At 43.8% G+C, this 19,588-nt stretch overlaps 1 protein-coding gene across 1 annotated transcript; it reads right to left on the reverse strand.

Moving 5' to 3' along the window:
- Window positions 1–3,659: 3,659 nt before the first annotated feature.
- Window positions 3,660–19,357, reverse strand: LOC147640941 (thioredoxin domain-containing protein PLP3B-like). Its single transcript, XM_086816771.1, has 9 exons — window positions 19,156–19,357; window positions 14,063–14,137; window positions 13,666–13,713; window positions 13,514–13,570; window positions 13,334–13,419; window positions 13,144–13,216; window positions 4,675–4,736; window positions 4,419–4,516; window positions 3,660–4,175 (listed from the first exon to the last, which is right to left on the reverse strand). The coding sequence occupies exons 1-9, from the start codon at window positions 19,237–19,239 to the stop codon at window positions 4,075–4,077; spliced, it is 684 nt and encodes a 227-aa protein (XP_086672897.1). The 5' UTR covers window positions 19,240–19,357; the 3' UTR covers window positions 3,660–4,074.
- Window positions 19,358–19,588: the final 231 nt, after the last annotated feature.

A 19,588-nucleotide genomic window follows, 5' to 3' on the forward strand; every position in this document is an offset into this window, starting at 1 on the left:
TCTGGGAGCATGCCCCAGAACTGATGGTATGATGATGAGTGCAGAAACATTTACCGCCGTAAGCGGCGAGCTTATGAGGAGGCTCAGTGTACTGGGACACATATCACATGCTCATGAGCAGAGATGATGCTGCTGTTGCTTGGAGGAGACTCAGAGAGCCCCGTCCTCCCACACCTATTGCCGATCCTCATACCTGGCAAACATATGCAGAGAGACTTTATGATGTGCCTGCACAGCTCCCTATACCACAACCCACAGAGCCATGCTCCACAGTCTCCGCCTTCTTCACCCCACCTATGGTTAGGAGGGCCATATGCCGACTCCAACATGGACGGGCGACAGATCATACAGGATTATAGGGAGAGCATCTCATCTATGCTATTGATACATTGGCACCATTTCTTGCTCATCTCTTCAACAGAGCTCTGTGAGAGGGGTTTCCGGCTGAGTGGACGATGCACACTATTGTGCCGATCCATAAAGCGGGAGATGTACTAGACCCCGGGAACTACAGGACCATCATGATTGGCCATATATTGGCCAAACTATACGGGGCAGTTTTGGAGGCAGAGCTGAGCACTCATGCAGAGGTTGGGGGATTGAGAGCAGCAGGCCAGGCTGGCTTCCGTCGAGCCTTCTCGACCATCGACCACATTTTTACATTGAGGTGCCTGATTGATCAGGCCAAGGCACGGAGGCAACGGCTCTATTGTTGCTTTGTGGATTTCCACAAGGCATTTGATACTATGCCCAGAGAGCGCCTCTTTCGGCGGCTACAGACACTAGGCATACCTTCAGACATGATGTGGGGCATATACAGGCTATATAAGCAGGTCTTTGGGAGAGTCCGATGCCCAGGAGGCTTGTCCGACACAGTTGCTAGCACCATTGGTGTGAAGCAGGGGTGCCCGCTCTCCCCCACGCTCTTTGGGCTCTATATTGATGAGGTGGTCGATTACATCACACAGGGAGGAGGCTCTGAGATTGAGCTATCAGGTATTACTGTCCATGTTATGCTTTATGCGATGACATCGTCTTGGTATCCGACACACAGGTTGGGCTTCAAAGACACCTTGTGGCTCTTGATGACTTCTGCGCACAGCAGGGGCTCATAGTGAACCTCGGGAAAACCAAGGTTATGATCTTCCACACTTCACCCGCAGTCAGGAGCCACACTACTCTCACATTAGCAGGAGGGCGGGTCGAGGTGGTGAGCTCTTATGTTTACCTTGGCATCACATTTACTAGCTCAGCTGGACGCTTCTCCATGGCTCAGGCAGTCCGAGACAGAGTGACCCAGGGGTATGCAGCTCTTGCTGGCCTTGAGCGTCAGTGTCATCAAGCACATTTTCAGGAACCCCGCACGAAGGGGTGGCTCTTTGATACATTAGTGACACCAGCCTTGATGTATGCAGCAGCGGTTTGGGCACCAGGGCTTGCAGCCTCCACATGGGTACACCTGGAGAGACCACAGATCTTGATGCTCTCGAGGATGATACGCAGCAAACCATCCGTCCCGTGCACCACCTATGGTAGTGGAGGCATTGTTCCAGAGGATCTCCTTTATATACAGGATGAGGGAGATGCCCACGGAGAGATTATCCCGCCGAGCTTTTGAGGCATCCAGACAGCTGGCCGAGGCTGGACACACTGGATCTTGGTATGCACAGATGCTACAGTGGTTCTCACATCATGGGATAGACATTGAGCGGTTGCCACCTTTTCAGTATGATCAGTCTGCCCCACGGGGTTACCTCACTCTCAATGAGAGGAACAGAGTGATGAGACAGGACATATGGCAGCACTACATACAAGAGACATGGACAGCACCAGAGAGCCCACTACCACCGAAGATGCTATATTACAGAGACCACTTTATGAGCATCTCAAGGGATGGGTTTATACATCGACCGCGGTACATGGATGTATACATGCCACACAGCTCTCGCGTTGCTATTGGACAGCTACGAGTCTCATCACATCAGCTAGAGATAGAGGCTGGGAGAGCGGTATGGGTTCCCAGAGCTGAGCGGATATGCAGATTGTGCCGCGAGGAGGTGGAGACTGAGGATCACTTTGTATGTAGATGTAGAGCCCACCAGGGGGTCAGAGATAGATATGCAGGATTGTTTGAGGAGCACTCTTCACTACATCAGTTGATGGAGGCCTCGGACCAGCGACAACTTGGCAGACTACTACTAGAGCTTCATAGTTCTCGAGAGAGACACCTGCTCCCACTAGGGGTGGGAGACAGTCCCAGCTCACAGATTTCTTCCAGAGAGCTATGCCAGTGCCAGCTGATGTACCACGTGGGCTGACCGCACAGAGAGCAGAGGAATTGAGAGCCAGGAGGAGACCTAGACAGACTGGACATAGAGCACCCCGACTCCGTCACCGAGAGAGAGCAGCTATCCGAATGAGACACCAGATGGAGACACAGGAGAGGCTAGCTCGCTTTCATTCAGACTCCGGGTACATGTTCACGCCATTCACAACCTCAGCATCGACGATGTATGATATCTTATATCCCTCTTATGGCACTGGATGGAGTTAGACATAGATCTGCATAGCATGCTTGTACTACCCCTTCAGCATATAGAGATGCATCTTGCCTTAGCACTCCATCCACATCCCCACCCACCCTTATATTGTTTGTATATGGGCTCCACCGATCCATGATGACTCATAGTTGTATCCAGACACATGCACACTTTTTCTTTTCTTTCTTTTCTTCCGATGACCGGAAGAACACAGTTGTATTATTTTTTCTCATAGGCCGACTTTGGCCTCTCGTAGACGTTAATATATCTTTCTTTCTTTCTTCTTTTCTCTCTCTCTCTCTCTCTCTCTCTCTCTCTCTCTCTCTCTCTCTAGGTAAGGCATGTTCAAGGCAAGATCTTGCTCTCTTTCTCTGGGGCCTTGGTTTTGGTGACTCTGATTCTCCTATAGGATACTCACAAGTGTCTAGGGATGCAAAATCTATTACATATTAACCATGAACAACCAAGGACAAAGAGGAGAGAAAAAAAGAAATCCTGGATTTCCAAAAAATAAGAAGAAAAAAACTCTTCGATTCACTTTTAGTATTCAGAGTGACCCTTTGTATTTCGGCTTCTATTCTTGAGTTTAGCTTCTTAATATCTTTTACATACCGCAACAACAACACGCAGGTTGAGTACTAGCATAACCGAAATAGACGTCATGAGGATACTCAAAAGACACCATGGGTATGGGTATGGGCATGGGTATGGGTATGGGCATGGGCATACCTAACGATTTGTTAGGAGGCCATCACACCGTTCAACGAAGTAATGCCACTCGAGTAGTTTCTCGCGAACGGCACTGCCATCTGCTCGGCCTATCAAGTGCAGCTTTCTAGAAGCCTGGAGGAAACCTGTTATACAGCCCGCTTTGGTACAGAGGTGGAGTACTGGCTGTGAAAGGTGTGGCGCGACCAGCAACCCCTTTTTTGGGTTGAATTTGGACATTGTTTTATTCTCTGATCAGATTGATCTAGTCTCCACTTTTTTTATACTTTTGTATAAAACATCCATTGAAGGTAATCCCTGACTGTATATTCATTAAATAGCTCAGCGCATTTTCACCAAAAGGGTTAAAATGTAAATTGTGTACAAACGGTTGTTTCATATAATCACCAGTTTTCTAGTAAATGCATATATATATATATATATATATATATATATATATAACCAGAGTGAGCTGAACAAAATTCAGGCGCGGGTACCTTGTATAAAAGTGCTCACAAGACTTTTTCCCAGCACGGTATTGAAATTTAGATCACTAGGAAATCAATGCTAAAAAATACAATCAAAATCAGCTTTGATTTTTTGTGATTGCCTTCATCATAGTCAACTAAAAAACTATGATGGGCATGCATCAAGTTTTACTACTTACATAGAGATGGCCAGAACACAATCTTAAGTCCACCAAAATGTAGTACAGAAATTAGCCTTTTCTTTGTTAAGCTGCTGAATATCAGTACCATCTTGACATAAAAACCCACTGTTGTAAATGCAGTCAAAGATAAGATCCTTTAAGAAGACTTGACTACTCTTAGTCTGAGTCTGAGTCTGCATAAGTTGTAGATCTCACCCGTCTTGGCGCCTCTGCCAGATCAACCTCGTCTTCTAAACTCTTTTTCTTCAATATGATTGCTGCACATGCAAAAACACAGATACAAGATATTAAGGCTAGCATCAAATTAGACTACGAAAGCTCATGTGAGGGAAGGTGAGAGATGCTAAACAGGAAGTACACATATGAGCATTGTCATGTTATGCCTTTCCTTGAGTTATCACAATTATATTGGCCATTAGACGTTGCCACAATGCATTCATTTGCTTGAATGTAAAATTCCCTAAATAGTGAAGAGGGAAACCAGACTTTTACAATATTACCCTTGCGTAAAAGCCAGCTTTCCAATGTGCTGGTTGGAAAGTCATCCACCCCTCCCAAATCTTGGAAGCCTACCAATCTATCAAATGCAACTCCATCCCTGCATGATGCATAGAACAATGTTGAGTCCCTTGACCTCAACTTAATAAGTTTTCTCAAATGATACGTGCATAGCAAGACAAGGGAATCCTTAACCTTCTTCAGCAACCATACTTAACATTGACAGTTAAAGCAAAATAATTAAACAATAACCAATACCTGAATAAGATAACACAAGGCAGAGTCTTGATAGCCAGCTTCGAAACAAAAAATGGGGCATTCTGCATTAGAGAAAAACTAATTGACGTTAAATTCTTATATTGCTAGTTTATGCTAACAAAGTATCTTATTGCTAGTTTATGCTAACAAAGTATCTTTCGATCTACCAAACAACTCTGCCCAGTCGAGACTCGAAGCAAGCTAAATTGATACTTGAACAGCGCACACAGAATGATGCAAATATATGTACGTCTTATAAAGAAGTTAAAATGGAACCATATGTGTATTTTCAGGTCACCTGGCAACCATCCTGTCATTGTGCGTGTCATGTGCACCAATTAATTGGGGTCACAGTTTTGGACTAGTTTTGGGCAATCTAAGCATATGTAAACCAGCCAGCCAAGGGGCCACAGGTTGGGCACCTTTTTAGCCCAATATTTATGGCTTTATTTTCGGGCTTGCAAAAGACTGGGCCGACTAGAGTGAGTTGGACAAGATCTTGCCTATAAATAGCAAGGCATGGATCATTATTGAGCATAAAGCATTGGAGTAGCAAGGAAAAGCGTGGATCAACAATTGATAGCCTTGAGACAGCAGTTTGCAGCACTGGAGCACCAAGGATCAGTCACGTTACGCATCAATAGTTAACGCTTAGCGTGAGTCAAATCCAAGATGAAATCTGGTCCATATCTGAATTCAGCATTGTAAATAGTCATGATCATTCATTCAATTAATGCATATACAAAGATTAGGTTGGAACACCTCTCTTCTCTTTGTGAAATTTCATCTATGCACTAAATAAGCATTTAATCAGTGGTAATTGCAACACTAATCAAGCATGCTTCTGCTTAGCATGTAACATTAGTATTAGAGCATAGGCCTTTTCTAGGCGGTCATGCAATGCATGTAGCTTAGGTCCTAAGCCGTAGAGAGTCTAGGCAAGTCTAGGTGGTGTAGGTAGTAGCCAACCAGCTTTGTGGTTTTCTTCATGGCAAACATGGAATATGGTCTCAAGATGAACACCTAGTCCCGATGTAAGTTAACATACTACCTCCATTGCCAGGATTCCAGTGGAATGAGAATTCCCACAAGTAGTTGGAGAATCAGCTGGCATAATGTTGAAGCGAGATCCAAAACAAAGAAGCATCTTTGGTAAATGCAAGCAAAGTTGATGAAGGTTCCGCAATTGTGTATGCAGGGCAGAGCCGAACATCAAATAGCAATCGAGAAGCAAAGTTGGACAGCACAAGTGACATGTGGCATTGATGACATGGCAATAGGGTACAAGTGGCAGACAACAATACTACTGGTCAACTAGGAGCATTGATGCATATATATACGTGGGTAGCCAAATCGTAATATTCATCTGCTTTCCTCAGTGCTGGACTTTATAGAGTGTTTCTCTGTAGGCGAAGTGCTAGCCAGGAGTGTACAATAGGTCACAAGGCTAAGCTTTGACATCTTCATTCTTAGCCACATCTTGTACTTGAATTTCAGTTGTATTACTTCTTTCTTGTACATGATAGAGCGCAATAGTTTAGGAATCGTGTGTGTGTTGTATGTGTGCAAGAAAGCGTTATTTGGGGGTATGTACTTAGAACCAGTACATCATTAAGCTCTCAAATAAATTCCGAAGGCCTAGCAACAGGCATGATCAGTTTCGGCAAGTGACTCGTCCTTGTGTTAAGGGAAAGGGATAACAGGCATGGGGACAGCAGTGGAATAGACACACAGTTCTTCAACAAGACTTGGAAGTGGAGATCAGAAGTGGAAGGTGTTAAGACAAAGTGTCAAAGTCAAAGTCAAAAGTGTAGGGAGGAAGGATGATAGAGTGTCCACCCTGTCATCAAGTTTAGTGAGGGGATGTCACGTGCACACCCGTGCCATGGCTAATCTTCAACATGAACATCATAATCCTTGATTAGGACATCAGTTAGGACATCAATTAGACAACATTTAGAGCATTAGTAGCATTAGTATCATCATCATCAATAGTAACAATATCATCATCATCATCAACATCAACATCAGAGGATATGATGTCCTAATCTTCAACATGAACATCATAATCCTTGATTTAGGACATCAGTTAGGACATCAATTAGACAACATTTAGAGCATTAGTAGCATTAGTAGCATTAGTATCATCATCATCAATAGTAACAGTATCATCATCATCATCAACATCAACATCAGCATTATCTTCATAAGCATGAAGAAGGGCATGAGTTGGCAGCCTCCAGAGAGCAGTCGGCAGCCAGTAGGAGACTTAGTCAGTAGGTGGCTAAGTGTTAGGCAGTTGACCAGCAGGTGTGGGCAAGCATTGGAAGTAAGCGTAGCACTTATCAGAGCAATTTATGAATTATTTGTCCAAGTAGCAAGCTGACAGCAGCAGTTGCTGGCCGACCTGCACCCCTTGCACATATATAAGCATAAGTCATCATTTTGCATAACTCACTCAGCATTCATCATTTTGAAGTAGTAGATATCAGTAGAAGTCATATAGAAGGGGCCAGAGGTCACCCCTAGAGGGGTAGACCTAGGGCTTACATCATGTACAACCATTCAATCACCTTTTTGTACTATTTGAATACAAGAAAACCTTGACACCAACTATCTCTCTCTTCTTCTCTCTTCTTTGTCTTAATCATGTTTAATCAACATCTTGTTCTTAATCAAGCTTAGGGCTGTGGATCAGTATAGCAAGGCTTCCGTGCATGCAACATGCCTTGAGGATGTTAGGACATCTAATAACCTCGGCCAGTTTCTTCGCCCAACTTAAGATGAGCATGGTAACTAGCCCTATACATTAGGGCTTGTGGTGGCTAGTTGGGATAGAGACAATGCCTCACCTTCTGTGGTATTTTTCGCACTCTCGGGATTTTCTTGATGATTTGTCTGGACATCTTCGGGCTCATTTTTCGGGAAGGCATTTCGGTCGAATGTTCTGGCTTTTTGGTTGCCTTTAACTATACAAACTTCCTTGACTGGACTAGATTCTGGGCATTGTGGACTATTAACCATGCTCGGAATCAATTGCTCTTCTCTGGAGATTCTGTTCGGTTGTTTGTTTATTTCCGGCGAGCCCCTTTCCAATCCCTCCAAGATTCTCATGAAATCGGGGGACTTCCTTCCAGCAATTGGAATTGTTTTCCCACTGTTTTTGAACTGATTAGTAGCTGCCTCAATTTGGGACAGCTATGAAGGTATATTTCTTTTTTCTTAATGAGACAGTGGTTTCACTAAAAAAAGCTTATGGTGGCTAGTTGGGGCCATGGGCTGTGGACAGCCCATTTTCTAGGCTATTGGGTAGGAAGAAGGCCATGGAGGGTGTTCACATAGGCGCTCAGCAATTAGGGGAATAATATGAGAAAAACACATCATATATATATATATTTGTCTTCTTTTGCAAGTTGGCGAGCAACAATGCTCAGTCCGCCAGAGATTCAGCCCCATATTCACTATATAAAGGTGCGCTCAGGCCTCGTCATCCCGTCCCATGTCTTTGTCATTCAGTCCTTGCTTGTGCACATGCTTTGGGTAGCCCACAGGACAACGCAAGGAGAAAAGAGGATGATGAAGCTGACCTGCGGCAGACAGAAAACACAACCCGTAGAGCTCTTTCTAGGGATCAATGCAAGTACAAGGTGCTGTCCAGACTGTTCTCAGCAGAAGGCGACCCGTTGATTTGCATTCAACGATATACAAGCAAATCCACGTTCACGGTGGGGGCCCTTCAGAGGGTTATTTGGGACCCAATATGGTGTACTCTCTGCTGCTTCTCTATATTTCATTTGTGCATATGAAATCGTCAAGTTTACCTGTTGAATTTCTGCTCTAATCAAGTTTACGGTTCATCTCCAAGTCTTCTGCATGCTACAGTTGTATGCTCGAGGAAGCACTACTGGCGAATGTCATGCTAGGTTGCCCATGGCTGTATGATCATGCGGGCGTAGTATACCACAAGGGGCACAACTCAAGTCGGCCAGCCTTTTTACACATTGTTAGGTGGCTTGAAACTAGTCTAAAACTGCCCATAATTAGCCTAGAAATGTTCCCGTGGCACCCAATTAATTGGTTCATGTGACATCCCCTCTTGGCTGACTTGCTTCTCCAATGCTGAATGCTCAATAATGACTCATGCCTTGCTATTTATAGATAAAACTAACTCTAGTCGGCCAGCCTTTTTACACATTGTTAGGTGGCTTGAAACTAGTCTAAAACTGCCCATAATTAGCCTAGAAATGTTCCCGTGGCACCCAATTAATTGGTTCATGTGACATCCCCTCTTGGCTAACTTGGAGCAATGGGGAACGTAACTTACCTTTGCTCGATCTCCACTTGGATCATCCATTCCATGCTTGTGTCCTTTCAATGTGCAAGTGGAATGGCCTTTAAAAGTGACCGAAATTTGTTTACTCTAGCTTCTAGAATTTTGATTGTCAAAACGTAGAAAGCAACTTCCTCTTTGAGGTCAACTTGAAGGCATTGCTTCACATCTTCTGGCTCATTTTTTACTGACTGTGTTGGAATTACTGACATGGCAAATACTCTCATGAGGGATATCATTGTTCTCCAGTGTTCCTTGTGGACGTGTGAGAGCATCCTCCACTTGAGTGAACTTGGAGACGGAGATGGATTACTTTGGACCATCGGGGTTGCCATTGATTCTAGGTTTGTTGTTCCTGAAAGACTAGCTTTGACACATGTTGGCTCAGCATAATCTGACATCATCTCTTGGTTGGCTCCGGTTTGCGGCCTCTTGATTGTCTTATGCATGTTGCTGAAGTTTGTATGACCTTGGTCTGCCATTGGCTCAAATTCCTTTGAGGAAACTTGCTCTGAACAAGTTCCTCAGCTTCTGAAGGTTTTCCAGAGATAGCATACCACTCCATCTGCTATCCTGATTGAATTCTTCTGATGGATTTGTGCACCTCCTTGGGACTTGCTTAGTGGCTAAGCCTGAATGCTTTGATACCAATGTTGTATGCACCGAAGCCTTGCTGTTCTGATCCACAGTCCTAAGCTTGATTAAGAACAAGATGCTAATTAAGACAGAGGAGAGAGAAGAAGAGAGAGATAGTTGGTGTCAAGGTTTTCTTGCATTTATATGGTACAAAAAGGTGACTAACTGGTTGTACATGATGTAGGCCCTTGGTCTACCCCTAGGGGTGACCTCTAGCCCCTTCTACATGACTTCTACTGATATCTACTTCTTCAAAATGATGAATGATGAGTGAGTTATGCAAAATGATGACTTTATGCTTATATATGTGCAAGGTGTGCTAGTCAGCCAGCAACTAGCAACTGCTGCTGTCAGCCTACTGCTTGGACGAATAATTCATAAATTGCTCTGATAAATGCTATGCTTACTTCCAATGCTTGCCCACACCTGCTGGTCAACTACCTAACACCTCACCGCCTGCTGACTAAGTCTCCTGCTGGCTGCCGACTGCTCTCTGGAGGCTGCCAACTCATGCCCTTCTTCATGCTTACGAAGATGATGCTGATGTTGATGTTGATGTTGATGATGATGATGATACTGTTACTATTGATGATGACGATACTAATGCTACTAATGCTCTAAATGTTGTCTAATTGATGTCCGAACTGATGTCCTAATCAAGGATTATGATGTTCATGTTGAAGATTAGCCATGGCACGGGTGTGCACGTGGCATCCCCTCTCGCTAAACTTGATGACAGGGTGGACACTCTATCGTCCTTCCTCCCTACACTTTTGACTTTGAGTTTGACACTTTGTCTTAACACCTTCCACTTCTGATCTCCACTTCCAAGTCTTGTTGAAGAACTGAGTGTCTATTCCACTGCTGTCCCCATGCCTGTTATCCCTTTCCCTTAACACAACGACGAGTCACCTGCCGAAACTGATCATGCCTGTTGCTAGGCCTTTGGAATTGATTTGAGAGCTTAATGATGTACTGGTTCTAAGTACATACCCCCAAATAACGCTTTCCTCCAGCTTCGCCTATTGCATACCACTCCATCTGCTATCCTGACTGCATTCTTCTGATGGATTTGTGCACCTCCTTGGGACTTGCTTAGTGGCTAAGCCTGAATGCTTTGATACCAATGTTGTATGCACGGAAGCCTTGCTGTTCTAATCCACAGTCCTAAGCTTGATTAAGAACAAGATGCTAATTAAACATGGTTAAGACAGAGGAGAGAGAAGAAGAGAGAGATAGTTGGTGTCAAGGTTTTCTTGCATTTATATGGTACAAAAAGGTGACTAACTGGTTGTACATGATGTAGGCCCTTGGTCTACCCCTAGGGGTGACCTCTAGCCCCTTCTACATGACTTCTGCTGATATCTACTTCTTCAAAATGATGAATGATGAGTGAGTTATGCAAAATGATGACTTTATGCTTATATATGTGCAAGGTGTGCTGGTCAGCCAGCAACTAGCAACTGCTGCTGTTGCTTGGACAAATAATTCATAAATTGCTCTGATAAATGCTATGCTTACTTCCAATGCTTGCCCACACCTGCTGGTCAACTGCCTAACACCTAACCACCTGCTGACTAAGTCTCCTGCTGGCTGCTCTCTGGAGGCTTCTGGTCAACTACCTAACACCTGGCCGCCTGCTGACTAAGTCTCTTGCCGACTGCTCTTTGGAGGCTATAATTGCTGTTCTAACTGATGTACTAATCAAGGATTATGATGTTCATGCTTGAAGATTAGCCATGGCACAGATGTGCGCATGACAAGGCACTTCTGTCCCGTGGTCTTCTTCTCTCTACGTCTGCTTTGTGTCTCTTACGTGATACTGCTTGTGCATGATCTTGAGAAAACTCGATCACACGTTTTACCCAACAATGTCATCAACAACAGTGAAAACCTCATGTCTACGCTAACCACCTGTACACTAGCGATAATGGACTTCATACACTATCTGGTGCACCTGGGATGACTACCACCTTTTGAAGCGTCTTTGTTATCCACAAGTAATCATCATCCCGTTCTATATGGGGTTTGTACTGTCGAGACCACCGTACACCCAAAATCACACAAGCACCAACCAAGGGTGTGATTATGAAATCGCATTTAAACTCCACCTGTGGGAATACCAATGTTGCACTCTGAGAAACATTCTTGACTTGTAGACGCATTCCGTCACTAAAGCCGGTGATTGTCCTAGCTGCTGGTGTCAAATTCAAGTGAGCTTGTTGGGCAAGCTGCTCAAAAATGGCATCCTTTTGGTACTACCACAGTCAAACAAGACCACCACTCAAAGTGACATGACACTTCATGAGATGTCCTTCCGTACCTGGTGTCCCCTCATGATCTTCATGCTTCTCTCTTGCTGAGCTTCCAGCTCCTGAGGGGTTCCCTCAGGCAGGATTGACCAAATACTCCCCACCATAATGGTACTAACCACGGGGTCGGGTGGGAAAGGCTCCACTGCTTCGGGTTTCGCAATCACCACTTGGGTCACAAATGAGAGTTTCTTGGAGCAAGTCCGGCAGGTATGCCCCACTGTATGGCACCAAAAACAATGACCTTCACGCTGATATTAGGCCTTTTCATGGTCCGAGGATAAAGAAGAAGATGGATTTGGAGAATGGGGTCAGGGTGTGGGAGGCTATGGAACAACAGCCCCATGGGTTGTAAAAGAGTTGTCCATCATAGACTGAAACATCTATAATGGCTGATCCGTCGGCATGCTGCCTGGCACAGGTGCCAAATTGGGCACTCCTCTCCGAATCATTGTCAGTCTATGCTGCCAATTCTTCTTGTACCTCTTGCTCTCTCTCATTGTCGGAGGTCACCAGAGTGGGAGCAATCAAGTTTCGTCCTAACCACAAGATATAAACCATCCACTAGGGTGTGAGATGCTCTTACAGGATGCCCTAGAGCACTAGTAAACCATCCACACAAACCGGTGTGGGCAGCTCTTACAGGTGCTCCCTGGAGCACCGTAAACCATCCACACAAAAGAACAATAGCGAGGGTTTCAACCCTTCACGATGAGGAAAAATGAGTGGGGCATACTGGCAATACCCAAAATCAACCCAAAGAAAAAATTTCTAGGTGAATTCTTTGACCATGTGTCAAAGCTCTTATACTAATGTAGAGAAACCACGGAGTAAGTGATGATACATTCAAGTCTCATCAACAATAAATGGTGATACTTTCAAGTCTCATCAGTCTCATCAGTCTCATCAACAATAAATGGTGATACTTTCAAGTCTCATCAGTCTCATCAGTCTCATCAACAATAAGCCAGCCATTTCTTATGTAAACAATCTCTGCATGATTTAGTCCTACCATATTTCAAATGACCACATAAAAGGGGACCCAATACATGTAGACCACTCACGACAGCACTATAATCCTCTGACATTGTATTCATACATAAATCCCAAAAAGTAGAAAACCTTTCTTGTAAATTTCATGCTATTATATAAGGGCAGAAAGGTATGGAGCAAGGCATCAATGATACAGACCTCTACATCTACTTTTATAAACTTCGTATCAAAATACTTGGGTGTCAGACTCTTGAGATGCTTATCAACAATCCTGACAAGATAAGATCAAGCACAAAATGATAAATACAGTTGATATTCAATGTTTGTTACATAAAGTAATTGGATTTGCCACTCATAAATCAACCTTCCACAGCATGGAGCAACCTACTTGCAGCGTACAAACTCGTGATGATAGAAGTGGCAAACAACCCTTTGACTTCCTGTGACTTCGGCGAGAAAATCCCCCTCACTCACCTAGCAAGGGCCCAGTCATAACACTTGATTTACTTGCTGATACAAACAAACACCTGTGAGCTGTTCAAAAGGTCAAAAGAGGTGGAAAGCTTACCTCTCGATATTCTCCATGTCCCTTTCTCTCTAAAGCCTGCCGTTTCTCACTTTCTTTCTGTAGCATCCCACCATAAAATAATTCAGCAATAAATAACTTCAGATATGATATTAAAATATTTCTGAAAGGAATAGGTAGAAAAACCAGTTTACCTTCAAGGCAGCTACCCTTTCTGCATGCAGACTCTCCAGCTCCGGATCCTGAGAAACATTGTTACAAAACCAATCAAAATGGTAACTGTCATCAAAGGGAACACTATAATGATAAATGTCCCCACACATCCACATGTTTGCACAGTGCAAACACGCACATACACACATTGAGAGAGAGAGAGAGAGAGAGAGAGAGAGAGAGAGAGCCTTTGTAACAAAGCACTAGACAACATTAGATCTAAGAATTAGTAAGTGTGCCCACCTAAATTAAAGCATTCATTGACTGAACCTGGACACATAGGGCTGCATAACTTTAAAATATGCAGCTTGAGATAACAGTAAGTTCCTTTAAATACTGCAGGCATTAAAAAATAGTTCATAAAATGTTGCATCTTACATTCAACAAATCATCAAGATCAACTTCTTGGTGCGCTGAGGCAGATGCCTGGGATTTTTCTTGCTCCAACATCTCCTGATATACATATATACATTTATAAGATTGAAAAATAGGCATAAGTACAGAACTTTTTCAACAAAATAAAACAAACAAAGCATACAAGGAAATGAGAACATAAAGATAACTTACTCTTCATCTAAGAGTAACTACACATGGAGACTTGCCCAAAAAAGGGAGGGGGAGTATAGATGTGTGCCCGCTTGTGACTACGTGTGTGTGAGAGAGAGAGAGAGAGAGAGAGAGAGAGACCACAAAGGTCTATGAGACAATGTGTCACATGCACTCTACACTGTAGTGCATGGTGACAAGATGACTCATCATCATAGTGCAACGTTGTACAGTATTAGTACCCTTTAGGATGATAATTGTCGTACACCGTGACCCCATTGCAATCTTCACTCCAGGATAAGTCAAGCACGAGCTACGTAGGTCATTCCTCGGCCTTAGACAGTCAGTCAGTCAGTCAGTTCAAGTTCCTTAACCCACTTTGAAGAGATGCATTCATGCATATAGAGTCAGTAGAATTAGGGTTTGCATTAAAAAGCACTCTACATAATGTATAGCATTCATCCATTGCATATAGACCATTGCAGAAGCCTTCAGATAACATCTAGCATTTATTAGGATTTATCCATTATTTTTCCCATCATTTATAGCATTTAATGTTCTCATTTACATTATTTATCCATTTATCCAAGACAAGATGCAGTCGGGCAACCCTTCAACCAACCCACCAGCATCAAGTGTCCATATAAATAGTTGAGCATATCATTCATTCATTCATTCATATCATATTCAGCCTAGAGGACCTCAACGCTTGGAGCCTTCAGCACAAGGAGCATAAGCGATTGGAGAATTCAGCACATCAGCCATTAGCGTTTCATCCATCAGCATATAGGAGCATCAACGCTTGAGCATTCAGCCTGCATTTAGCAAAACGCAGCATCTACAGCATTCCGCCCTGCAGAGCTATTAGAAGTCATCTCCTGTCTTTATTGAGACACTAGGGCCTCTGTTGTGGGTGTGCCCGCCCTCGTAGGTGTTTTTCTCATTTTTCCTCACTCCCTGTATTTTTCCTATTTTTCTATGGCTTGGGTGGCTGCCTGTGGGTGGTGGCTGGAGCTCTCAGATTCTGGCCGACTGCTGCATCAGGTCCACGACTTCACCCATGAGCTGGCCGACTCATTGTAGCTGGCCGATTGGGTGTCTTCAACAAGTCGTGGAGATTTAGGCCTGTCGGCTGCTTCTCATGCAGGCCGATTGTAGTATGGAGGCCATATAAAATGGCCCCATTGCTCCCTTGTCATATCATCTTGTATCATTCCGCGATCTTGTATATATAGAGCAGAGTTACATGCCTATCTCTCTCCTTCTCTTGTGCTGTCTATTTTTTTCTGCACTCTACTTGCTCTTGTGGTCTCAGATTTGGTTATCATCTCCGCTGCGTATTTTGACATGGTATCAGAGCCTTCAGCTCTTGATAGATCTTGGGAGTTGTGTGAGCAAGAGGGGGACTGTTGCGTTGCTGATTGGTGGATTGTTCGGGACTGTTCGGGAAGAGAAGAAGCAAGAGGACAGCGGGCTGAATTGCTGGACTTGCAGGTGTAAGTTTTTTTTCCCACCCACCCACCCTTTTCAGTTACATCCCCGCAGTGGCAGATTTGTTAGAGATGGCTGAGAAGCATGTGAAGATCCCAACACTCCCCACGTTCTCGGTGGACCGTCAGTTGGACAGGAACAATTACGACATATGGAAGGTTATGATGGAATCTATGCTGGAGTCATATGACCTTGCTGATTTCATCGTTGTCGAGGTTCCACGGCCGGAAGCAGAGGAAGGGGAGTTACAGTCAACCAGAAAGGACCGCGAGGCACAGGCACAGTTATGGGATCATGTCAACGCCAGGATCCGTTCATTTATCTTCCTCAACTACACACCGCAAGTAATCAATCATGTAAAGCATATGACGCTGGCCAGAGGCATATGGCAGCACTTGGCTTCTCTTTATAACAGGGTATTACCCATGAAGAGGATTTCGTTGGAAGTACAGATGCGGGTTATGAACCTTGCAAAGTCGTCGATGATGCGGGAGCATATTAACAAGCTGCAGGCCGTTCAACAAGAAGTCCTTCAGGCTGGGAAGAAGATATCATCAGAAGATATGGCCATCACTTTGCTGTCCCACTTGTCTTCTCAGTATCACTTTCTACTCTTCTTTGATTACTGGTGGCAGGCTCAGCACCATTACATGGGAGGAGCTTGTGCCCATGGTCTTGGACAAGGAGGAACAATTCATGAACCCTCCTCACAACGGAGGTTCGGAGGCCTTAACTGGCCAACGGTCGAAAGGCCGGAATAACAACAAGGACAAAGGGAAGGCTTCATCGGAGAAGTCTTCTGAGAAGAAGACTGACACGGATCGAGAGAAACTGAAGGCCAAGAGGTCCTGCAATGACTGTGGCGAGAAAGGCCACTATTAGAGGAAGTGTCCTAAGCGGACTGGGAAGAGTGCTGATTCTTCAGCCTCCGCTGCAAAGACTCCAGCATTTGTGCACTTAGAGATGATGGATTCAGATGCTTCATCGTCTTCGAGCGAAGAGGCAGTTGGCTTCACCGGAAAGGATACCCGGGAGTGGATTCTTGACAGTGGTGCTTCCAGGCACATGACTCCTTCCCGAGACTTCTTTTTGGATCTGAAACAGCAGTCAGGTCGCATCTTCATTGGCGACAACTCCACCATTCCGATACACAGTGAGGGCCGGATGGAGATTATTCCCGCAAGGGGGGTAAGCATTCCTCCCGTGTTCTTTACATCCCTACTCTTGGTTTTCATCTTCTGTCAATGCATGAAGTATGCAAGACTGGCTTTCGGGTAGAATTTGAGGAGCATTCAGTTGCTCTACGGGACCGTGAGACTGGCCAGGTTGTCTTGCACTTCAAGAGAAATAGGATCAGAGTCAATGTTCGCAGTTGTTGATGATGATGAAGAAGAAACAGAATCCTAAGATGCCTTCATGTGTCTTGATGATTGACGAGGTACTGTCTGTTGGTCACTTCACATGAGTTGCCTTGTTGTAGAGTGTTAGAATGGAATCTCGTAACTCTGCAATTTGGGATTGCTAACAAGGAGGAGCCAAAGATGGATCCATTTTGTATTTTCTTCTTTGCCATTGCTAATAACTCCACCTGACAAGGGCTTGAGCTCTAGCAAGCACCAGATTGGGAAGGTGGAAATTTACCATCTATGCTATTAAGCATGGCTAGCCAATTCACAATCTGTGCTCCAACAGAAAGAGAGGAGAAGCCGCCATGCAAGGGCATATAATAAATGGTGTAACCCTCTAGTCATTTATGATTAAGAAGCATCTCTTGACAAGTCGAATCCCACATGGATTTTAAAGCATAAGGATCTCTATATTGCTACAATGGACTCGTGATAAATTCGGTAAAAACACAACTAATAATTTTTCAATAAATATTTGGATTAACAATTACTTTTGATTTAGCATAAACAAGTAGGATATAAGGCTAACCCTTATACGCTCCATACAAGAAGAAGTTAGATTGTTTCCTTTGAATTTTGTTTCAAGAAAACAATTGAGATTTATCAAAAGATTATGAATACGTTGTCAAGCATGTTTCCTCTAGGGATTTATACATAGTAGCTTGGCTATTATGATTTCTTTGATGAGATATATTCTTATATGGATGATGCCAATTGACAAGGATTCATATCATGTTTCCTCTAGGAATTTATACGTAGTAGTTTGGCTATTATGATTTATATATGTTTTTCTTTGATGAGATATATTCTTATATGGATGATGCCAATTGACAAGGATTCATATCATGTTTATGATTTCTATGGACGAAATGCCTATAAACTATGTGCAGCAAGAATGCTTATGGAGAACAACGTTATTTCAAGTTACATATACTGGAGTGGGGGAAAGCCTAGAAAAGGAGGGGTTCCCTGTATGAATGGTCTAGAAAGGAAAAGGGGGTTCCCTCCATGGCTGCCCAATCTTGATGGGAGGTTAAGTCTAGAAAAAGAAGCGGGGGCTCCCTCCATAACTGGCCACTCTCGAATGGAGGTTACATATGGCGAGGTGAGACATGTATTGCCAAGTGATCCCATTCTTGCATCCAAACAAGAAAGGTTCGGGGCTCCGAATGCACACTTGCATTGCTAGCTACCACAAGAGCATCGAGGGGATGAGGGGACTGTCACCACTCCCATAGTGTATGTCGACTCTATCTAGATTGATCTCATTCACATGTGCCCTTCATGGATGTTGGGAACATCCTCATGGTAGCTTCAAAGCTACACAGGAATAGAGGGTAGCTTTCTAGCAAAAGATATCACGAAAAGATGCCCTATAGTAAAAAACCCAAGATCAGGCAGCATACAGTTCAAGTGCTGCAAAAAACTTGATGTAGACAGACAAGAATTTCTGCTTTTGTTTTGACTTTCTGACTTCAAGAAAGCTCATTTTAGAAAATTAAAGTTTCACTATTAGTTACCTAAAGAGGATAATTAAGGGAGTAAAATTCAAGGTCATATTGAGACCATGTACTATCATGGATCACTTTTATTGAATATTAGAAAAGTATCTAGAATTAGAAAATGTTATCTTTTCACAGCACCTGTGATACTTAAGTAGCATTAGTCATATTGGCACTTTTGCATTTGCCCACTGGTTTTTGGAAGAGTCCAGAGTCTAATGGGTGTTCAAGTAAAAGCTTAGACAAGCCTCACAATCAAAGCATTTTGCTGGCAGAGCAAACTCACATTTGATGAAGCATTATGTGATATTGCAACCAAGCACAGTAACTAATCAGTGTCATTTGATATCCTTCTTTAGAACCCTTGGCAAAACAGTGAATGTCATTGTCTGTAAGGCGATGAGGGAGGGGTAGCTATGATTGATGATGGTGTACGCCAGGGTTTCGTGTATGCATGCCCCCTATGGAAACAAAAACACAGGGCGGGAAATTTTGAAAAATGATGAAAATGGAGAGAGGTAAATACCTTCTGGTAGTCGCGGGCCGCTGCACCCAGGACGTTGCCGAAATTGAGGTCAGACATGGTGGATCGGAAGGCTGCCGGATCCATCGCTGCTGGCAAAATGCGAAACTGTGAAAGTTCTTCTTGAATTTGAAATGCGTTGCAAATCGTTATAATGTAAAGGGGGCAAACTCAATTTCCGGAAATTCTAAGATATAGTGGTGGCGTTCTTGTTTGAAGGCGCTAATATACACACTCGAGGGGGCAAACTCAATTTCCGGAAATTCTAAGGGGGTTTCACAAGAGGGCGCCCAGCAAGGAATGAAATTGAGGGAGTAAAGGTTGTCTGGACGCTGGCAATTCACACAATTAGACGAATAGATTATATAGTAAAGGCCACCAGTCCCTACCACAACCGTCTAGTGGTTGCACCAGAGCCGTGAGGACATGGGTACAA

This window comes from Cibotium barometz, chromosome 2, assembly GCF_041138505.1.
Source record: "Cibotium barometz isolate CiBa-2024 chromosome 2, ASM4113850v1, whole genome shotgun sequence".
Classification (NCBI taxonomy): Eukaryota; Viridiplantae; Streptophyta; class Polypodiopsida; order Cyatheales; family Cibotiaceae; genus Cibotium; species Cibotium barometz.

What these genes read in the sequence shown, in the direction of transcription:
- LOC147640941 (XM_086816771.1), bottom strand. Translation starts at nt 19,239, where the DNA reads ATGGATCCGGCAGCCTTCCGATCCACCATGTCTGACCTCAATTTCGGC. An exon ending in CGGCCCGCGACTACCAGAAG is followed by an intron (nt 14,138 to 19,155) that starts GTATTTACCTCT and finishes TATGTATATCAG; the next exon opens with GAGATGTTGGAGCAAGAAAA. An exon ending in GACATGGAGAATATCGAGAG is followed by an intron (nt 13,420 to 13,513) that starts GTAAGCTTTCCA and finishes GGCCCTTGCTAG; the next exon opens with GTGAGTGAGGGGGATTTTCT.